At 46.3% G+C, this 19,142-nt stretch overlaps 1 protein-coding gene across 10 annotated transcripts in view; it reads right to left on the bottom strand.

The window, feature by feature from the left end:
• Positions 1–58: 58 nt before the first annotated feature.
• Positions 59–19,142, bottom strand: part of FAM120B (family with sequence similarity 120B) — a 92,339-nt gene continuing 73,255 nt past the window's right edge. For 8 of the 10 annotated variants that reach the window (XM_029944754.1, XM_029944741.1, XM_029944743.1 and 5 more), the window contains 3 exons: positions 17,385–17,477; positions 12,481–12,532; positions 59–406 (listed from right to left, as the gene is read on the bottom strand). In XM_029944754.1, coding sequence (XP_029800614.1) covers positions 238–406; positions 12,481–12,532; positions 17,385–17,477 — 314 coding nt within the window. In that variant the 3' untranslated portion in view covers positions 59–237. Of the gene's footprint in view, positions 407–1,177; positions 1,332–9,720; positions 11,761–12,480; positions 12,533–17,384; positions 17,478–19,142 lie in introns of those variants that run through there. The other 2 variants (XM_029944748.1, XM_029944745.1) reach the window with 2 other exon arrangements.

Raw genomic sequence — 19,142 nt, 5'->3', positions numbered from 1 at the left:
GGCTGGAGGAGGGGCTGGAGGAGGGACTGCTGGGAACTGTGGTAACAACACTACTCAATTCATAATCTAGCTGCATTTTATTTATATGACATGTTGGGATGAAAGCTGCATTAAGAAAGAGCTCTGAGCACAAGGACCCTAAAGCACGTTTGCACACATCTGAAGAACACTGGAACAACACTGAACAGATAGACACAGGCATTACCACTTTCCTCTTCCTCTCGCTGGCGTACAGGCTTACATTCGAGCAGGGGCGGCACGGGGCCCACAGGAGACCTGGCCAGACTCCATGCGGCCGGCGCCCGATGCTTTTCCAGCCGTAGACCGTCGACGACCGGGCCAGACGAGAACCAGGAACAAAGGAACGGGTCTCCACTGGCCATAAGAGCAGACCAACCACTGGGAACTGGCAGAACGAGACGCGCCTTACCGAGCGGCATCACGGCGCCCAGGGGAGCGGACGGGCCCATCCACCCCTTGGTGCTGCTGCCACCGAGCCACATTTGTGACGGACCCCATGCCCAAGTGAGCGCCGCCTGTTCTCAGAGGTCGCGTCCTTCACACGAGGGCAGTCCGGCCATATTCCCTGAACAAAACAGGCATTCCCACTCACCAGCTGAGCTCTACTGAACCAGGGACTAGGTGGCATTCCCGACACATCTACACGAGGAAGGGAGACCTCAGCTGTGCCGTGAGGACCACGGCGAACTTTCACAAGGGCCTGCACATCCCAGACCGGGGCCAACTACTCGGGAAGAAACTTGCTGGAAGTCGCAGGTTTGGGGATTCAAGGGTGACTGCCGAAGCCATGCGGTCCTCTCCGGGGCTGCCTCCACGCCCCCTCGGGGGAGGTGGTGGCCCATGCAGCGCAGGTTCACGCAGACCAGGCCACACTGCCTCGCTCACACAGGCATTCATCATTTCTCCATTCTCTCTAAGAAGGTCTACACTCCGACAAACCATCAGAGACTACGGGAGATCCCTGCACTTGGGGCTTGGTGACAGCGGAGCTGGGAAGCGGCAGGCAGTCCCTCGCGTGCCCTCGGCTCCACCCAGCCGCCTGGTTTCTAGGAGCCATGCCTGCCCTGGTGCCAGTGTGAACGGCACAGTGGAGTGGAGTTAAAAACACACACTCCGTCCAGGCCACCTCATCCAACACATGTGTACTGAGCACCTGTAGCGGGTGACATATGGCGTATCTTATTATATGTCTTGGGTGTAGGTAAGCAAGCTGTATTGGCTTTATGCTCAATGTCCACGTTTTAAAATGATTTTGTCCCAGTCGTGAGAGGGTCTGTCTGGATCCAGCAGGCGGGCGTCAGTTGGACCACCTGCAACACAAGCGACCACATGAGCCTCCGTCTAAGCGCATCCTGCAAGCCCGCCCATCAGGGCCTGCGTCTGGCAGGCTCGGCCGGGGCCACTGTGGTGAGCGTGTCTACGTGTGTGCAGCTCATCTGCAGGTCTGGGAGAGGAGACAGTGTTTCACGTATGTGTGTCCTGATTCCAGGATGAGTTCAGGGCACCCTCTTTCTGAATGGAGAATGGTGGCCATCACTGTTGACTGCCAAAGGTCACAGTTTCAGCCACAGATATTTTGTCTTGATGTCACCTACTGAGTGCTATGTGCTGACTCATGTGCCTCGGTGCTGGCATCCTCCATATTCTGGAGATCACTCCCACCTCGACGACACTGGAAACTGTCCACCACTCTCCTTCTGAATGCTGTCCCCCAGGTCCCAGGACACTGTGTGACTGGTCCTTCCAGACCCCAAGAGTGGCACTCACATAGACCTCCCCACCTTCCCCATGGGTCTGCAGGGGCTGGTGCCCAGGGTCTGGGCCTGGGTCTCTGCGATGTGCTGAGTGACACTGGCCCTGCCAGCTCCGTCTCCGGTTACCTCCCAGTGTCTCTGACAAGCACTCACTGCTACAGATGCAACAGAGCATTCGCACCCTCCCACTGAATGGGATATGGGATCCTCCTCGCTGGGCAGCAAGGAGTGGAGAGGTCAGGTGTGCTGTCCAAGGCCACACACACAGCAGACTATAGAGCAGAAGCGGAACTGGTCTTCTTTGCTCCAGAGTCAACCACAGCCAGCACTGGCACCTCAATCACAACGGACCCAAAAGTTAAAGCTTGTCTACACCCGCTCTCCTTCCCTTATGTTTCCTACCCAAGTTAATGGCACTGAAACCTGAACTCAGTGCAAGTCAGGGCCCTTCTCTACTGCTTCCCCTCACCCCAGTTACAAATGGTCCCCCAGGACTTCCTCAGATTTTCGTAATTATGTCATTCCCTTGGCGTCTCTAGAAGAGCAGGAAGACTCTTCCTGTGACCAGAGGTCAAAGGGTTCCAGCATCAGGACCTCCCCAAGGGTCCCACAGCAGAAAGCCTTACCTGGCTTTCCATTACCTTTTCAATGCCTAATTCTTCAACACAATTCGCCCTGAACAACTACTAACCATGTGAGAACAAAAATCTAAAATAGAGATGCCTGGAGGGCTCAGTCGGTTGAGCATCGAACCTCAGCTCAGGTTATGATCTCCTGTGCTGTGGATTCAAGTCAGGAGGAGGGGGCTGACAGCTCAGATTTGGAATTTGGAATCTGTGTCTCACTTTCTGTTGCTCCTCCCCAGCTCACACTGTCTCCCTCTCTCTTAAAAACAAACATTTAAAAAAATTATTTTTAAATCTAAGATAAAACAAAGACCAAAACAAACACATAGAGAAACTTGGAAGAAGACTCTATGAAGAAAGAAGGAAAAAACAAAGTAAAACAAAACTGCTGGTGTAATTTACTCAGACGCAAAAGAAATGTGGTCACAAAACAGAAGAGTATGCTATGGAAAAGAGACGTTCCCAGCTCTCAGAATTTAAAAACAGCACAACTAAAGATCAGAAAGAATGGGAGACAAAGTTGACATAACCTCCTGCAAAGTGGAGCAAAAAGACAAAGATATATACATCAATATAGGGTCTAACCTCTACAAATAACAGAGAGCAGAGAAAATGGAAGAAGTACATCATGAAAGAAATTGGAAGAAAGTTCCAGATGAAAGACATGGACTGGCTTCTCGCTGCCATCTGTGAAGCGGCTGACCGGGTGCGTTGGAGACAGCTCGGGCTGGCTTCTGTGGCATCCCCCACCTGCACTCCACGTGGGGGCTCTCCTGGAGGCCAGGTGCCCAGAGGCTGGGGGGCGGGGGGTGGGGGCAGCAGCCGCACACTTGCCTCACCAGCCTCCTCCGGGGTGCAGCCTGTCTGCAGAGCTGTTCGGTAAGGAGACATTTCTCTGCCAATGGACACTGGGGTTGTCCCTATCTGTCAACCGATGTGGATAGTGATGTCATGAACATCATGGCTACACCATTTGACATTCCCACCAGCAGGGCACGGGGCCAGGTTTCTCCACACCCTTGTCAGTACTTAGTATTTTGTTTAGGGAGTAGTAGTATCATCCTAGCGGGTGTGAAGTGCATCTTGTGACTATTTCCTGTAACCAATGACGCAGAACATCTTTTCATGAGCTTCCTGGCCATTTATGCATCTTCTTTATAGACAAGTCTATTCACACCTGAGTGGCTCAGTTGGTTAAGCGTGGTGTCGCAGTTTGGGGGTTCAAGCCCCGCATTGCTGCTGTCATTACAGAGCCTGCTTGGGATCCTCTGTCCCTTGCTCTCTGCCCTTCCCCCGCTCATGTGTTCACTCTCAAAAAATAATATTTTTAAAAAAGAAAAATCTATTCAAGTCTTACTATCTTTTTGTTGTCAAGTTATGGAGGTTTTATACATATACAGATTTTGGATATTAATCTCTTATCAGAGACATAACTGATAAATATTTTCTCTTTCAGTACACTGTCTTTTCACTTTTATATTTATTTTTGAGAGAGACAGAGAGACAGTGTGAGTGGGGGAGGGGCAGATACAGAGGGAGACACAGAATCCAAAGCAGGTCCCAGGCTCTGAGCTGTCAGCACAGAGCCCAAAGTAGGGATCAAACCATGAACTATGAGATCATGACCTGAGCTGACATGGGTCATTCAACCAACTGAGCCATCCAGGTGCCCCTATTTATCTATTTTAATTAAAAAAATTGGCAGGGGACCATGGAGAGAGGAAAGGGGAAAGAGAGCAGGAGAGAGTGAGGGACACAGATCAAGGGAGACTACTGAATACTGAAAACGAACCAGGGACTGAAGGGGAAGGGGGAGGGAGGGGGGGTGATGGTCATGGTGGGGGGCACTTGTGGGGAGAAGCACTGGGTGTTATATGGAAACCAATTTGATAATAAACTATTAAAAAAATAAAAAAATTTTTTAATGTTTATTTTTGAGAAAGACAATGCATGTGGGGGGGGGGAGAGGGAGAGAGAGAGAGAGAGGGGCAGGCAGAGAGTTTGAAGCAGGCTCCGTGCTATCAGTGCAAACCTGATGTGGGGTTTCAATTCATAATAAACCATGAGATCATGAGCTGAACTGAACTCAGATACTCAACCAACTGAGCCACCCAGGCTGGTGGATTTTGTCAAATGTCTTTTTTACTGCAGCGATTGAGAGGTCATGTGACTTCCTCCTTTGTTCTAATAACGCGGTATATTACACCTTCTTTCTTACGTTGGATAACCCTTTCATTCCTGGACTAAATCCCACTTGGTCACTGTGAATAATCTTTTAAATATTCTATCGGATTCATGGTCACTGTGAATAATCTTTTAAATATTCTATCGGATTCAATTTATTAATATTGTGTTGATTATTTTTACATTTATATTGGCAAACTATATTGGTTTATAATTTTCTTTTCTTGTGATGTTCTTATCTAGCTTAGGTATCAGGGAAATCTGGGTCTCACTGAGTAAGTTAAGTAGTTGGACTTAAAACAAGTATTTTTTGGAGAGTCTGAGAAGGATTGCTATCAATTTTTGTTTGGTAGAATTCACTGAGAAGCAATCTGGTCCAGGACTTTTCTTTGTTGGAGGTTTCTGATTACTGATTCAATTGTGTTACTTGTTACAAGTGTATGGAGATTTTCTATTTTTTCTTGACTCCTTTAGATAGTTTATAAGTTTTAAGAAATTTGTCCATTTTTTCTAGACTAGCATAAAAATTTTCATACCATGCTCTTAAAATCCTTTTAATCTCTGTTAAGTCAGTTGCAATGTCCTCACTTCCATTTCTGATTTTGTTTCTATCTTCTTTTGTCTAACTAAAGATTTCTCAGTTTCCCTACCTTTTAAAGAACCAATTCAGGATTTCATTGATTTTCTCTATTGTTTTTCTATTCTGTATTTTGTAGATCTCCACTCTAATCTTTATTCTTTCCTTTTGTTAGCCTGGGGTTTAGTTTGCTCCTCTTTTTTAGTCCCTCAAGATGAGGTACAGTCTATTGACTTGAGATTTTTCTTCATTTTGATACAGGCATTCCTAGCTATAGATTTCTCGGCGAGCACTGCTCTCGGTGAGCCCCATGAATTCAGTATTTTGTTTCCATTTTCATTTGTGTCTAAGTATTTTCCAGTTTCCTTTGTGATTTCTTCTCTGACCCACTGGTTGTTTAGTAGTATGCTGTTTAATGTCCAATTTTGTGAATTTTCCAGTTTTCCTTCTGTTGTTGATTTCTAACTTCATCTCATTATGACCAGAGAAGAGCCTTGCTTTGTGGCTAACACAAGGCCTGTCTGAAAGAGTGTTCCGGATGTCACTTAGGTCCAGTTGTTTTATCATGTTGTCTAATCCCTTTATTACTGCCCTTACATTCTGTCTGCTATTATTAAAAGTGGAATATTAAAATCTCTATTATTATTGAATTATTTCTTTCAATTCTGTCCATTTTTGTTTCATACATTTCAAGTGTAATCTGGTAAGCAAACATTTATAACTGCTTTATCTTCCTGGTGTATTGGAACTTTTATTGAACTTTAGCTGACATGCAACCAGACATTAGTTTCATGTGTACTACATAGTAATTTGACAAGTTCATATGTTACACTAATATATAAATATATAATATGTATTATATATACACACATATAAGTAACACATACGTAACTATGCTACAAATGTCACTACCATCTGTCACCGTATACACTATTACAATACCAGTAACTATATTCCTTATGCTGTGCCTGTCATTCCTGTGACTTATTCATTCCATAACTGGAAGCCTGTAACGTCCACTCCCCTTCACACCCACTTTGCCCATCCCCCTATCCTCTGCCCTTCTGGCAACCACCAAGTTTGTTCTTTGCTTGTTTTTTTTTTTTTTACATTTATTTATTTTTGAGAGACAGAGACAGAACACAAGTAGGAGAGGGGCAGAGAAAGAGAGGGAGACACAGAATCTGAAGCAGGCTCCAGGCTCTGAGCTGTCAGCACAGAGTCCGATACGGGGCTCCAACTTACAAACCACAAGATCATGACCTGAGCTGCAGATAATTAACTGACTGAGCAACCCAGGTGCCCCTGTTTTTTTTTTTTTTCCCTTGGTTCATTTGTTATTTTAGATTTTATTTATGAGTGAAATCTTACAGTATTTGTCTTTTTCTGTCTGACTTAATTTCAGTTACCATAATACCCTATAGGCCCACCTATGTTGTTGCAAATGGCAAGATCTCGTATTTTTTGTGGCTGAGTAATATTCCATTGTGTATATGTACTACATCTCCTTTATCCAATCATCTATACATAGACACTTAGGGTGCTTCATAATTTAGCTATTGTAAATACTGCAGTGAACATGGGGATGCATTTATCTTTTTCAAATAGTGTTTTTGTTTTCTTTGGATAAATACCCAGTAACAGAATTACTGGATCATATGATATTTCTAATTTTTTTGAGGAGCCTCTGTATTATTTTCCACAGTGATTGCACCGATTTACATTCCCACCGACAGTGCACAAGGGTTCCTTTTAATCCATCTTCGCCAGCATTTGTTGTTTCCTTTGATTTTACCCATTCTAACAGATGTAAGGTGATACCTCACCCATGGTTCTGACTGCATTTCCCTGATGATGAGTGAGGTTGAACATCTTTTCATGTGTCTGCTGGTCATTTGGATGTCTTCTTTGGAAAAATGTCTATTCAAGTCCTCTGCCCATTTTTAAATTTTATTGTTATTATTTGTTTTTGGTGTTAAGTTATAGAAGTTCCTTACATATTTTGGATATTAACATCTTATCATATGGATCATTTGCAAATATCTTCTATCCAGTAGGTTGTCTTTTGGTTTTGTTGACGGTTTCATTCACTGTACAAAAAGCTTTTTATTTTGGTGCAGTCCTAATTGTTTATTTTTGCTTTTACTTCCTCGCCGGAGGAGAGCGATCTAGAAAAATGTTTCTACAACTGGTGCCGAGGAGATTACTGCCTTGGTTTTCTTCCACAAGTTTTATGGTTTCAGGTCTCACATTTATGCCTTTGATCAATTTTCAGTTTATTTTTGTGTGTGGTGTAAGAAAGTGGTCCAGTTTCATTTTCTTGCAAGTAGCTGTCCAGTTTTCCTAACACCATTTTTGGAAGAGACTGTCTTATTCCCATTGTCCATTCTTGCCTCTTTTGTTATAGCTTAACTGACCATGTAAGTGTGCATTTATGTCTGGGCTCTCTATTTTGTTCTGCTGACCCATGTGTTTATTTGTCACATACACGTATTTGACACAGATGTGTCAGTACCATACTGGTCTGATCATAGCTTTGTAGTATATCTGGAAATCTGGGATTGTGAAACCTCCAACACTGTTCTTTCTCAGGATTGCTTTGGCTATCCAGGGTCTTTTGTGGTTCCATATAAATTTTAGTACAATTCATGCTAAATATGTAAAAAATACTATTGGTATTTTGATAGGGATTGCACTGAATCTATAGATTGTTTTGGACAATATGGACATTGTAACAACATTAATTCTTCCAATCTATGACCATGATGTGTGGTTCCATTTGCTTGTATCTCCTTCCGTTTCTTTCATCAGTGTTCTACAGTTTTCAGAATATAGGTCTTTCACCCCCTTCATTCAATTCTTATGCATGTGGCTATTCAGTTTTCCCAGTATCATTTATTGAAGAGACTGTCCTTTCTCTAGTGTGTGTTCTTGGAGCCATTTGAGGCTCTCTATGCTGTTCCGTTGAACTATGAGTCTATTTTTATGCTAATACCACATATTTTGATTAGTTTAGCTTTGTAATATAGTTTGAAATCAAGAAATAGGACACCTTTAGTTTTGCTGTTCTTTCTCAAGATTGCTTTGGGTATTTGGGGTATTTCGTATTTAGGGTATACAAATTTTAGGGTTATTTGTTCCATTTCTCTGAAAAGTCCCACTGAAATTTTGATAGGGATTGTACTGAACCTGTGGATTGCTTTGGGTAGTGTAGACATTTTAACAATATTAATTCTTCCAATCTATGAACATGAGATATCTTTGCATTTATTTGTGTCTTCAATTTCTTTCATCAGTGTTTTGGACTTTTCATTGTACAGATCTTTCACCTCCTTGGTTACATATATTTCTAAGTTTTTTATTCTTTTTAATGCCACCATAATTAGAATTACTTTATTTTTTGAATACTCTGTTGTTAGTATACAGAAATGCTATAATGACCTTGTGTCCTGCAACTTTATTGGATTCACTCAAAGTTCCAACAGGTCTTTGGTGAAGTCTCTAAGGTGTTCTATATATCAGATCATGTTATCAAACAGATCTTATTTCCTGTATTTCTTTCTCTTGCCTAATTGCTCTGGCTAGAATTTTTAGTACTACGATGAATAGAAGTGGTGAGTGTGGGCATTCTGCTCTTGTTCCTGATCTTAGAGAAAGATTTCACCGTTTTTTTTTTTTTTATTGCTTTTTTATTTTATTTTTGAGAGACAGAGAGACAGCTGGAGCAGGGGAGGGTCAGAGAGAGAGGGAGACACAGAATCCGAAACAGGCTCCAGGCTCTGAGCTAGCTGTCAGCACAGAGCCCGACGCGGGGCTCGAACCCACGAACCGTGAGATCTGACCTGAGCCGAAGCCGGATGCTTAACCGACTGAGCCACCCAGGCGCCCCAAGATTTCACCGTTTTATATGATGCTGGTGATGGGCTGGTTGGTCATGTGTGGCCTTTATGAAACTGAGGTACGTTCCTTTTATACTTACTTTGTTGAGAGCTTTTATCATGAAAGGATGATAAATCTTGCAAACATATGAAGAAAATATTAACACAACTGAAGGGAAAAATAGATAGCAATATAATAATAGCAGGGGACTCTAACACCCCACTTTCAATAATGAGTATGCCATCTAACCAGCAAATCAATAAAAAAACATTGGACTCGAACTACATTTTAGACCAGATGACAACTGCAATAACAGAAGAACAAAGACTCTTCTCAAGATTACACAAAATATCCCTTATGATAGATCATAGATTAGGCCGTAAAACAAGTCTTAAAAATTTAACAAGATTGAAATTATATCAAATATATTTTCTGACTGCAATGGTGTGAAACTAAAAACCAGTAAGAGGAGGAAAACTGTAAAATTCACAGATCTGTGGAAATTAAACAACACATTCTCAAACAACCAATAGATCAAGAAGAAACCAAAAGGTATCTTGAGACAAGCAGAAACAGAAATACAACATACAAAAACTAATGGGAAACAACACTAATAGGATGCAACCAAAGCACTTCTAAGAGGGATATTTATAGTAATAAACACTTACATAAAAAAAAAGAAACATCTCAATTAACCTAACTTTACACCTCAAGGAAAACTAGAAAAAGAACATACTAAGCACAATGACAGCAGAAGGAATAACAAAGATTAAAAGAAAAATAGTAAGTGGGGCTGAAAGACAATAAAAAAGATGAATTAAACGAAATTAGTCTTTTAAAAAGATAAATAAGTTGACTTTAGCTTGACTGACAAGGGCAAAAGATCACTCAAGGAGAAATGACAAATGATACTATAGACGTGACTACTATGAACAATTATACACCAACAGCTGGACAACCTGGAAGAAACGGATGAATTCCTAAAACCACACAACCTATGAAGACTGAATCATGATGAGACAGACCATCTGAACAGACCAATCAATGAGAAAAGAGATTGAATCAGTAATTAAAAACCTCCCAACAAATGAAAGTCCAGGACCAGAAGACTTCACTGGTGAATTCTACCAAACATTTAAAGAAGTAAAGCCAATCTTTCTCAGACTCCTCCAAAGAACTGAAAGAGAAAGAAAACTTCCAGACTCATTTTACGAAGCCAGCATAACCTGATATCCAAACCAGACAAGGCACTGTAAGAAAACTATAGGCCCAGAGCCCTGATAAACAAGGATGCAAAAATCATCAACAAAATAGCAGCAAACCAAATTCAACAGCATATTAAAATGATCATATACTTTGATAAGTGATATTTATCCCTTGGACACAAGGAATGTTCAACATATGCAGAACAATCAACATGATAACACCACATTAAGAGAATAAAGAATAAAAAAATCATATGATCATTTCAATAGATGTAGAAATAGCATTGGACAAAATCCGACATCCTTTTCCTTCACAAAGATTCCAACATATTGGATGGTGAAATGTCTTCCAAATAATGAAATAAATGTAAAACTGTATTTATTTATGACTGATAAATATATTATTTTCGCTTTTAAATTGATACATGGGCATTTCATCAGAAGACTAGGCTGTAGAGGTAATTAACCTACATAACGACAGCAAGATCACAGAAACTTCTTGTACTGGCTTTTCAAACATAAGAAAGATTTTACAAACTCAATGGCTTACTTAAGCTTGCTAACTGACCTCAAATACTTTACTAACAAGTTAGAATTCAGATATTATAAAGGGGGAGATTGATTTTCATGGGTCTACTCCTTTCGTCTAAAGGATGAGAATTTATCTCAAAGTTATAAAAACAGCAGGAAGAAAAATGAAACTTCTAGAAGCAGCAGTGGTCTCCAATGAGCAGAAGTGAAAGAAATAGAATATTAGTATCTAGATAGGAAACGCCAGAAGGAGAATGAAAAAATCTATTTCTAAAGCTGGGAAATTAGGTTGTAGGTCCTATAAGACTTGCGTGAAAAGTAATTAGATATGCAAGTGTCCTTCAGAAGGAACTGCAGGAAGTGGTGAGGATGTTTCAAACATAAAAACTGTACGTATTAAACTATCGAGAGACTGTTTCCCAGTTTTGGTAAATGCTAGCTGGGATTTTAAGACAAGACAAAGCCAGGAGCTCTGCATACTTGAGCGGTTTGGGGAATCCATCCAGTGCAATATATAAACTGGCCTGTGCCTAGGCTTAGGGCTTCCTCAGTTTTTACAGGCAGAAGCAGCTGGACACGTCCTCTGGGTAACATTCGCACACATCTCTCAGAGTTTCTGGGAACCTTTCGAGCCATGGTGGTGGTGCCGAGTAGGCTACTAACGCAGGGTCTGTCTTCTAACCTCTAAGCTAGATTTCTTTCCATTGTCAATACTCCAAGGCTGCGCTCGGTACAATTCTGGCCTTAAAATTTCAATTCTTGAATTACCTGAAAACTCTGTGAAGCTTGGATGTATCTAGGATGGTTTTTAAAAATGAAACCCCTTTAATCTTCAGTTAGAGCAACAAGTGAGCCATTCATTAGTGGCATCATAAAGTAGGCTTGCTGACATTCAACTGCTGCCTCCTCCTCCTGCGGATGGGCCCGGGCCTGTCACACGACCGCTGTCAGGGACTCTGAGCTGGGGCCCGGCAAAAGTAAGACTGCAAGGACAACACAGTGGGAACAGATCTGTGGGCCACACGCTGTTATGCTTCCCAGGCAGGGCCGGGCCCTCCATGCAGAGCACGGTCTCCCGCCAGGAAGGTGAGAAGGAGGCTGTTACTTTTTTCTCTGTATTTATAATTAGAAAGCAATTCTTGGAATATTATACAACCACAGGGCATCATGTCTCTAATCCTTACAATCTGGTGTTGAGTTAAAAAAAGCAAGACATAGTAAGATTCCAACCCATTTAAAAAAAAAATCAAGGATGCCTCCAAGACACAGATGAAAGTAGGGTGAAGATGTTAACGACTGTTTGGGGCCACAGGCTCAGGCACAACCTCCGAAAATGAGTCACCAGGGAGCTTCTTGTATGACACAAGGGACAAGTCCCTGAAGGACGTCCTTCCTTTTCATGAAAAGCTAGGTCTAGACCCCACAGGCCATCTTCTCCCCAATGCTGCTCTGAACGCTGCACCCTGAAGAAGGCCGTGCCCCCAGGGCGCTAAGTCCGGACCCTGTGTCTCTTTCTCTCCACACATTCTCTAGAAGCAAACTTGTCTGTAAACCAAGTTAACTTAGCCCCATGTCAGAATTTAACATCTGAATTATTTTAAAGTTTAGCAACTGACATGAAAGACTCAGGTGACAAAGGCAGATGCTTGACTTCCATCTTTGCTGAAACAGATTGATTCTGAGGATGTAGGTGGTGCACTTACCCAGAAGAGGATGAGTATCTTCTCCAATGGTCAGGCTCGTACTGTCTATTTCCTGCACCAAACAGACATGCAAACCAAAACTAAGTTAATTACGTTTCTTTAAATTCGGAGAGTGAAAACCGCCCATTTCTAAGTATGTATAAAAACATGCTGAGTTGTATTTGGAGGACACAACTTTACTCTCTTCTCGGATGTTGCCACTGTGACCGAAAGTCTTTTGCACACACTTTCCATTAGAGCAGGAAGCAAGTAACTAAGGCGGTTCTGCTGTGACCAACCGCCGGCACGGAGTCTGGACAGTCTCTGCTGCCAACAACACTGCGAAAGGGACCTCGTATGCAGATGGCTCACAGAGGACACTTTGCCGAGGATGGAAAAAGCCAAGTGTGGCTCCACAGCTGAGTGCAGAGACCCCCTTCCCAGGGCGGCTGGGAGTACCGGGGCAGGGGTGGGGGGGACAGAGAGGCCAGCCTGCCGTTAACAAAGGTGGCTGTTTTCACATCCAGAAGATTACACTTTTCCTACAAAGCTTTCCATGCTTCTGGTTGACCGATGACGCCCACACCTCTCCCACTGAGGATGGCCTTTGTCACCCCTGCGAATGTGAGGCGGGCAGGGGCTCTGACAGAGGGCTGGGTGGCAGGAGAAGGTCACAGTAAGGCCAGAAGGAGGGTTCCGGGCCCCACCTTGTTATCACAGATGATCAGAGGCAGTTTTACAACAGCCCGGCCTCCTACAGAATTACCACCAAAAAGTGAAAATCTGAAGAAATCACAGGCAAATGTGCTTTGCTACTGACTGTGGAATTTAACACATCTCTCACCAACAGTAAGGAAGACGTTAAAATGATCTCACTTTAGCTGCTTTGATGTTCCCCACTGCGGGAGGGGGGGATTCACAGGCCTGGAAGCAAATGTTCCCAGGGAGGCTGGTGCCCCGAAGGGCCTGCACAGCCCCCTGCCCAGATGCGCGGGCAGGCTCCAGTTCCTCCATCGGGCCATGCAAGCACTGGCCCCAGAAACTTCCCAACTGTCTCTCAGTAATTCAGCACGCTCATTCCGAGGCATTTTTAGTTTTTCACTAAAACTAAGAATTCTGCCCTTTAACCCTGTCCAGGCAATACTGACATCTTTCTACTTAGCTAATTAGATATCTCCGAAAAATACTAAACTAAGAGTTCGACGGTAGAAAAGCTCAGCAAAACGTGTGGGGGCCGAGGAAAGACGATGTAATTCTTTCACAGTAATTAAAGCGAACAAGCGGATAACCAGCGCTAAGGAATGAAAGGTTTCACATGTGTGTGAACATCTGAAATTAGAAAACACACTGGTACCCCCAGTAACACTTTTGTGGACATTTTTCCACGTGAGGCAAACACAAACGGAACAGTGTCCATGGCCTGCAGGAGTCTTCAGTTCCTCAGGACCCCAGGCCCAAATTCTTTTGCTTTTAATGTCTGTGAGTGCAGCTGACACACGGTGTTCCACCAGTCCAGGTGGGCAACAGGGCAGCGCGGTCAACTGTGTGTGCCGCTGTGCCCACTGCGGGCATCCCTGCCATCTGCCAACAACTGCGCTCCAGAAGCTGGACCCCTAAATTCTGAAATCTGGCCTGCCTCAGCACTCACCACCGCAAGTCTGCCTCTGACCCGAGGTCTCCGGGGCACGTTTTCCAGCCCCAAACCCTCACACACCACCACACCCGGACTCTGGTGCCACCACCAAGGTCCTGTCCCCCGAGGAGGGGCTGCCTTTAAACCAGGGCACCTCGGAAGCAGGCTGAGGCCGCCAGGACCTCCTCGCTTCTACAGGACTGGGAAGGAAGGGGGGAAGCGTCTTCTCCGAGCCTGGCCCCCAGTCTGACAGACACCCCCCCGTGTTCCGAATGTTCCCTGAAACGCCCGGTGGTCATGTCGGTGGGGGAACTGCGCCGGGAGCAAGAAGCCCTTCTGAGGGGCCTTCACACCAGGCAGACCTGGAGGCTCTGTGACCTGCTCAGGTCAGGCCGCCGGTGAATGGCGGGTCCCGGGCGCGAGGCTGTGCCTGCCTGTGAGGACACACTGCAGCAGGCTTCCTCTGGGAAAGATGAGGTGAATGAATCCTGCAACGCTTACTGCTCTGAGAAGTTTGAATTCAAGGGCACCTGGTTGGGGTCAAGGCGAGGCATGTCCTTGGCGGCATGTCTGTGAACAGCTCCACCTCCCCATTCGCATGTCCCCACTCCCCGGTGGAGCCATAGGGCTCAGGGCTGGGAGGGCACCAAGGCCGCCCGGGCCGCAGGCCAACGACGTAGCACGGGGGCGTCCAGAAGGGAACAGCACAGGAGCGGGTGGCCTGGACACAGGAGCGCACACACGGTGGCCATTTGCCCCGCCACAGGCACACACGCCCGCCACAGGTGACTGTGCTTACCTCCCTGTGGGACTCACTGTCTCTCCTCCACCACTGTGCCCAGGCTCCCCGTGCTGCCCTCCTCACCCTGACTTTGCATTAGCTCATCTTTCCTGACTTCCCAAGAGCCAGCAGGAAGAAAAGGAGACAAACCCAGGCCAAAGGGGATTAAGAGGAAGGTCACCGCTTCCCACACCAGGCCATACCCGGGGGACAGTGACGGCGGGGAGAGGGGCCGCCAGGGAGCCTTTGTCGTCTGCACAGGGGGCGCAGGGGGAGGGCCCGGCACACCCCGTCACCCCGGGCTGCCTGGAAGGTGTCCAGCCTGCCTTCCCTCACCCTGCTTGCCTGAGTGGGGTGAGTGCATTCAGATCGCCGCCTGGCACCACCATAACCTCTAGGGTGACCAGAACCTGGGGTCCTGCTACTTTAACACACCTGGGACAGGATACGCAGACGGACAGGGTCGGGACCCGCACTCTGCTCCAAGCCCATCACACATACGTCACACTCAGCATGAAGATTTACAATTCAAATCCTGCTAGGATTACAAAACAGGTTCAAACCCGCTTTGTGCCAAAGGTCCACAGGCTCAGATCTGTGGGCGGCAGTCTGGTGACTAAGGGAACATCTCTCCAGAATGGACCACGGAGCATCTCCTCTGAAGTGAACCCTGACCAGCATCGTGAGGCTCCGAAAGGTCTGCTCCTCTGCTGCCTGCCTCCCGCTCTCCCTCTAGCCCACAGGGCACTGGGGGCCCTGCCTTCTGTGCAACTCTCAGAGGGGTCTTCTCAGACCCTCAGTGAAGACGGGGGTGTGTGTGGAGGGAGCGGGTGTCTGCTCCGCGTGCATTTGTCCAGGCCCTCCTGGCTGCTGGAGGAAGACGTGTCATTCTTAACGCGTTAGGAGCCCCAAGCAGAGATGGATGGCCCGACGGAGCACGGCCACGTACTGCGGAGCACCGCAGGGTGCCATCTTCACAGACGCGAGCCCACAGCACCAGGTGTCAGAGTCTGACTCTATGTGAGTTTACAAACCCTCCTTCGTCTTCCAGGTTCTCTGTCTGTGGTTCAGCTCAGTAAACGGCACTACCTTCTGAACTAAGATCAATCTCAAATGTCCTTGACATAACGGAAGGAAGGAACCTGCTCGAACCCCAGTTATGCCACAGCAGCACCAACGCTCACAGGGTTTAGGTGGATGTACTGTGTGCCCACACTGGACGAGGCAGGGAGAGGGTGGGACACTGCCACACGCATGCGGCCAACTGTCCAGGCGCTCCAGGTGACAGGCGCGGGGACGGGGACTGGCCAGGTGGACGCCGTGGGCCCGCCAGCTGAACGGGATGCCCGAAACAACCACAGAGCTGACAGAGCTGCCATCTGTCCCCCCGGGGTGGGCACTTCAAAAACCGTCGCCACAAACTGTGGTCAACACTGACCACACAGCAGGCCCTTGACCTTTCGGCCAGAACGAGAGACTCAGATCTCCCCTCAACAGCATCCCAAGTGAGCAGACACCACAGCCGCCCACAGGCCAACGGAGAAGGGCGGCTCTGCTTAACGGCACAGACTCGCTGTGCTTCAGGGCGGCCCTGCGAGTGGCCTGTGAGGGCTCTGCACGTTTTAGAGCCTGCAAAACACGGACCCAAATTAAAGGGGCGTTTGTATTTATGTTACATAACCTCAGGAAATGTAAGAGTCTATGGTTTGGTTTTCAGAACTGTAAGGAGGGCGCCCGGGGGGCTCAGCCGGTTAAGCGTCTGGCTTCGGCTCAGGTCGTGGTCTCCCGGTTTGTGGGTTCGAGCCCCGCGTCGGGCTCTGTGCTGACGGCTCAGAGCCTGGAGCCTGGTTTGGATTCTGTGTCTCTTTCTCTCTCTCTGACCCCCCCTGCCCCCCTGCCCGCCGCGCTCACACTGTCTCTGTCTCTGAAAAATAAATAAAAAACATAAAAAAAAAACTGGAAGGAATTTTGAGCTTAAATACTAATGAGGTTTTCTTTGCATTTCACCCTTTGTATTTAACTACCATGTATTAAACTCAGCTTTATGCACAAAAATCAGACATCTGTATTACACTCCCAACAAGTAAAGGATTCATTTCACTTCCTAGATCATCCAAAGGCTCTATGTATACAATCCAAATCACAGAATAAAGTGCTGCTACTGGTAAAATGCTGCTTTCTATGCTGTCTTTTCATCAGAAGGATGCCTGTGCAGGAAACCTTTACAAGAACCTTTCTTTGAGTAAATTATTAAAAATTGGGTCTCAAATTGATGAATAAATTGATAGAAAAGAAACAAAGTGGCAAGGAGCAGAGACAAATTAGCACAGAGCTTGGAAATGATTGGTCTCTACCTCAGTAAGCAATGAAATCAGGCATCATCAGTATGTTGATGCCTTTACTTGTAAACACAAACTGATGCCCAAACAGATGGCGGGGGGCCAGCCTTGAGCAGAGGCACGATGTCGAGACAGCACCGTCGCAAGCAGCCCATGGCTGCCGGCCTCTTACCTGGGCCCTGGTCCCTCCAGTGCTGTCCTTGGCCTGCCCGGCTGTACTCGGAGCTCATCCTGTGCGCGCCGGCTCCCTGCCTCCCCCACCTGCCTGCAGGAACACATGGTCAGCACATTAGGAGACTACCACACACCTAACCCCAAATAACACATTTTGTCTAAGAGGGCAGCAGGGTGGCACCAGGTCTGTAGTTCCCAAGCTTCTGACACCCTTAAATTATAGGGAAGGCCCAAGAGAAATGCAGACCGAGGGGCTACCGCCGCTGGACATCCACATTTAAACACGTTCCCCAAGAGATTCCGTGCAGGTGACAGATGAGCAGACCAGCGGGCGCTGAGCTAGAGAAGGGGTACTCTGTTAGGGTTCCATCCAAGCACGGCCCCTGCAGTTGGTTCTGACTGACCCTGTCAGGGCCGGGGGCTGGGCTCCGCAGGCTGCCAGCAAGGCTTCTGGACCCCCAGTACTCAGGCTCTGGGTGAGCGGTGGGCCTGGGACCCCGAAAGCCAGACGGAGGTGTGTGTCCCTTCCTCCCAGTCTTCCACACACTTAATCACTCTGGAGTCTCCTCTCGTAAATTCCTAAGCTCTGACACCTTCTCCATGACAAAGTCTCACTCAGTGTCTCCTGCCAATTCAAAGCAGCCTGTGTTTCACCACCTGCAGCCTCCGGCCACCACTTGGGAACCCACGGCGCTGTGCATGCAGGACAAGATGCAAATCAGCTCAGGTGCAGACATCAGAGAGTGTCACACGTGTATTTGCAAGAAATAAGCTCCTGCTTTGCAATCAAATCCTGCCTATTGCATTTGGCAGGAGGAAGCCAAAGGGAGCCAGAAGGACAGGCAGGACAAGGCAGGAGTCTGTCGCTCCTGGGATCAGGGGATGAAGTGCCCTGCTCTCTCTCTGGAGGCTCTGCTCCTTCCCTCAGACCCGCCTCTGGGCAGGTCCCACACACAGCACCCGACAGGAGCAGGGTGCATCCCACTGGGGCCTACAGACCTCACCACATAAAGCCTCTCAGAGTGAGCCCAGCAAACAGACGCCAAGCAGAGGCCCTGAGGACATCTGCTGGGTCAGGACAGGGGTGAGTTCTCAAATTCCACTGAAGAAAGAAACGGGGCTCCTAGACTTACTGGCACAGGTCCTAACCAATGAAGGGCATGAAATTAAAAAAACAAAAACAAAAACAAAAAAAACCTTATCTAGAAGCTAATCTATAAGACACCCGACTTCAATGATAAAGAATCATCCAGTCAATGAGATATACTGTTTAATCTATTAAATTAGTTAAAACAAAACAAAGCAAAACCAAAACAAAACCTGGTAAAAGCTGTCAGGGGGCCACGAAATAAACTCGTCATCACTGCCGGTGAAGGTAGAAAGTGATAAAAGGCTTTTAGAAAACAAGTTGGCAAGATTTACCTAAAATTCGATTGTATTTTGTTCTATAATATGTGCGCTATGCTGCTTTATTTTAAGGAAATCATGGCCGTAAACTGGAAGCCACTTCAGAGCTCCGTGATGGCGTGTGGCTGCGTGCTGGGTGCGGGGATGTGCCGCCGCAGAGCCACTCAGAAGCGATAAAGCACAGAAAACACTGCAAAAAAATCATGTCAACATCTGCCATCTTTAGGGGACAGAATAAAGGTCATTTGTTTCCTTTTTCACTGGTTTCTTTATATGCTAAGTGTTTCTAATATACTCTAATTGAGAGAAGAAACAACTTTGGTCAACCAAAGGTCACGTAAGCGGCAGC

The sequence above is a fragment of the Suricata suricatta genome, chromosome 7 (assembly GCF_006229205.1).
Source record: "Suricata suricatta isolate VVHF042 chromosome 7, meerkat_22Aug2017_6uvM2_HiC, whole genome shotgun sequence".
NCBI classification, from domain to species: Eukaryota; Metazoa; Chordata; class Mammalia; order Carnivora; family Herpestidae; genus Suricata; species Suricata suricatta.
This window is presented reverse-complemented; position numbering and strand designations above follow the sequence as displayed.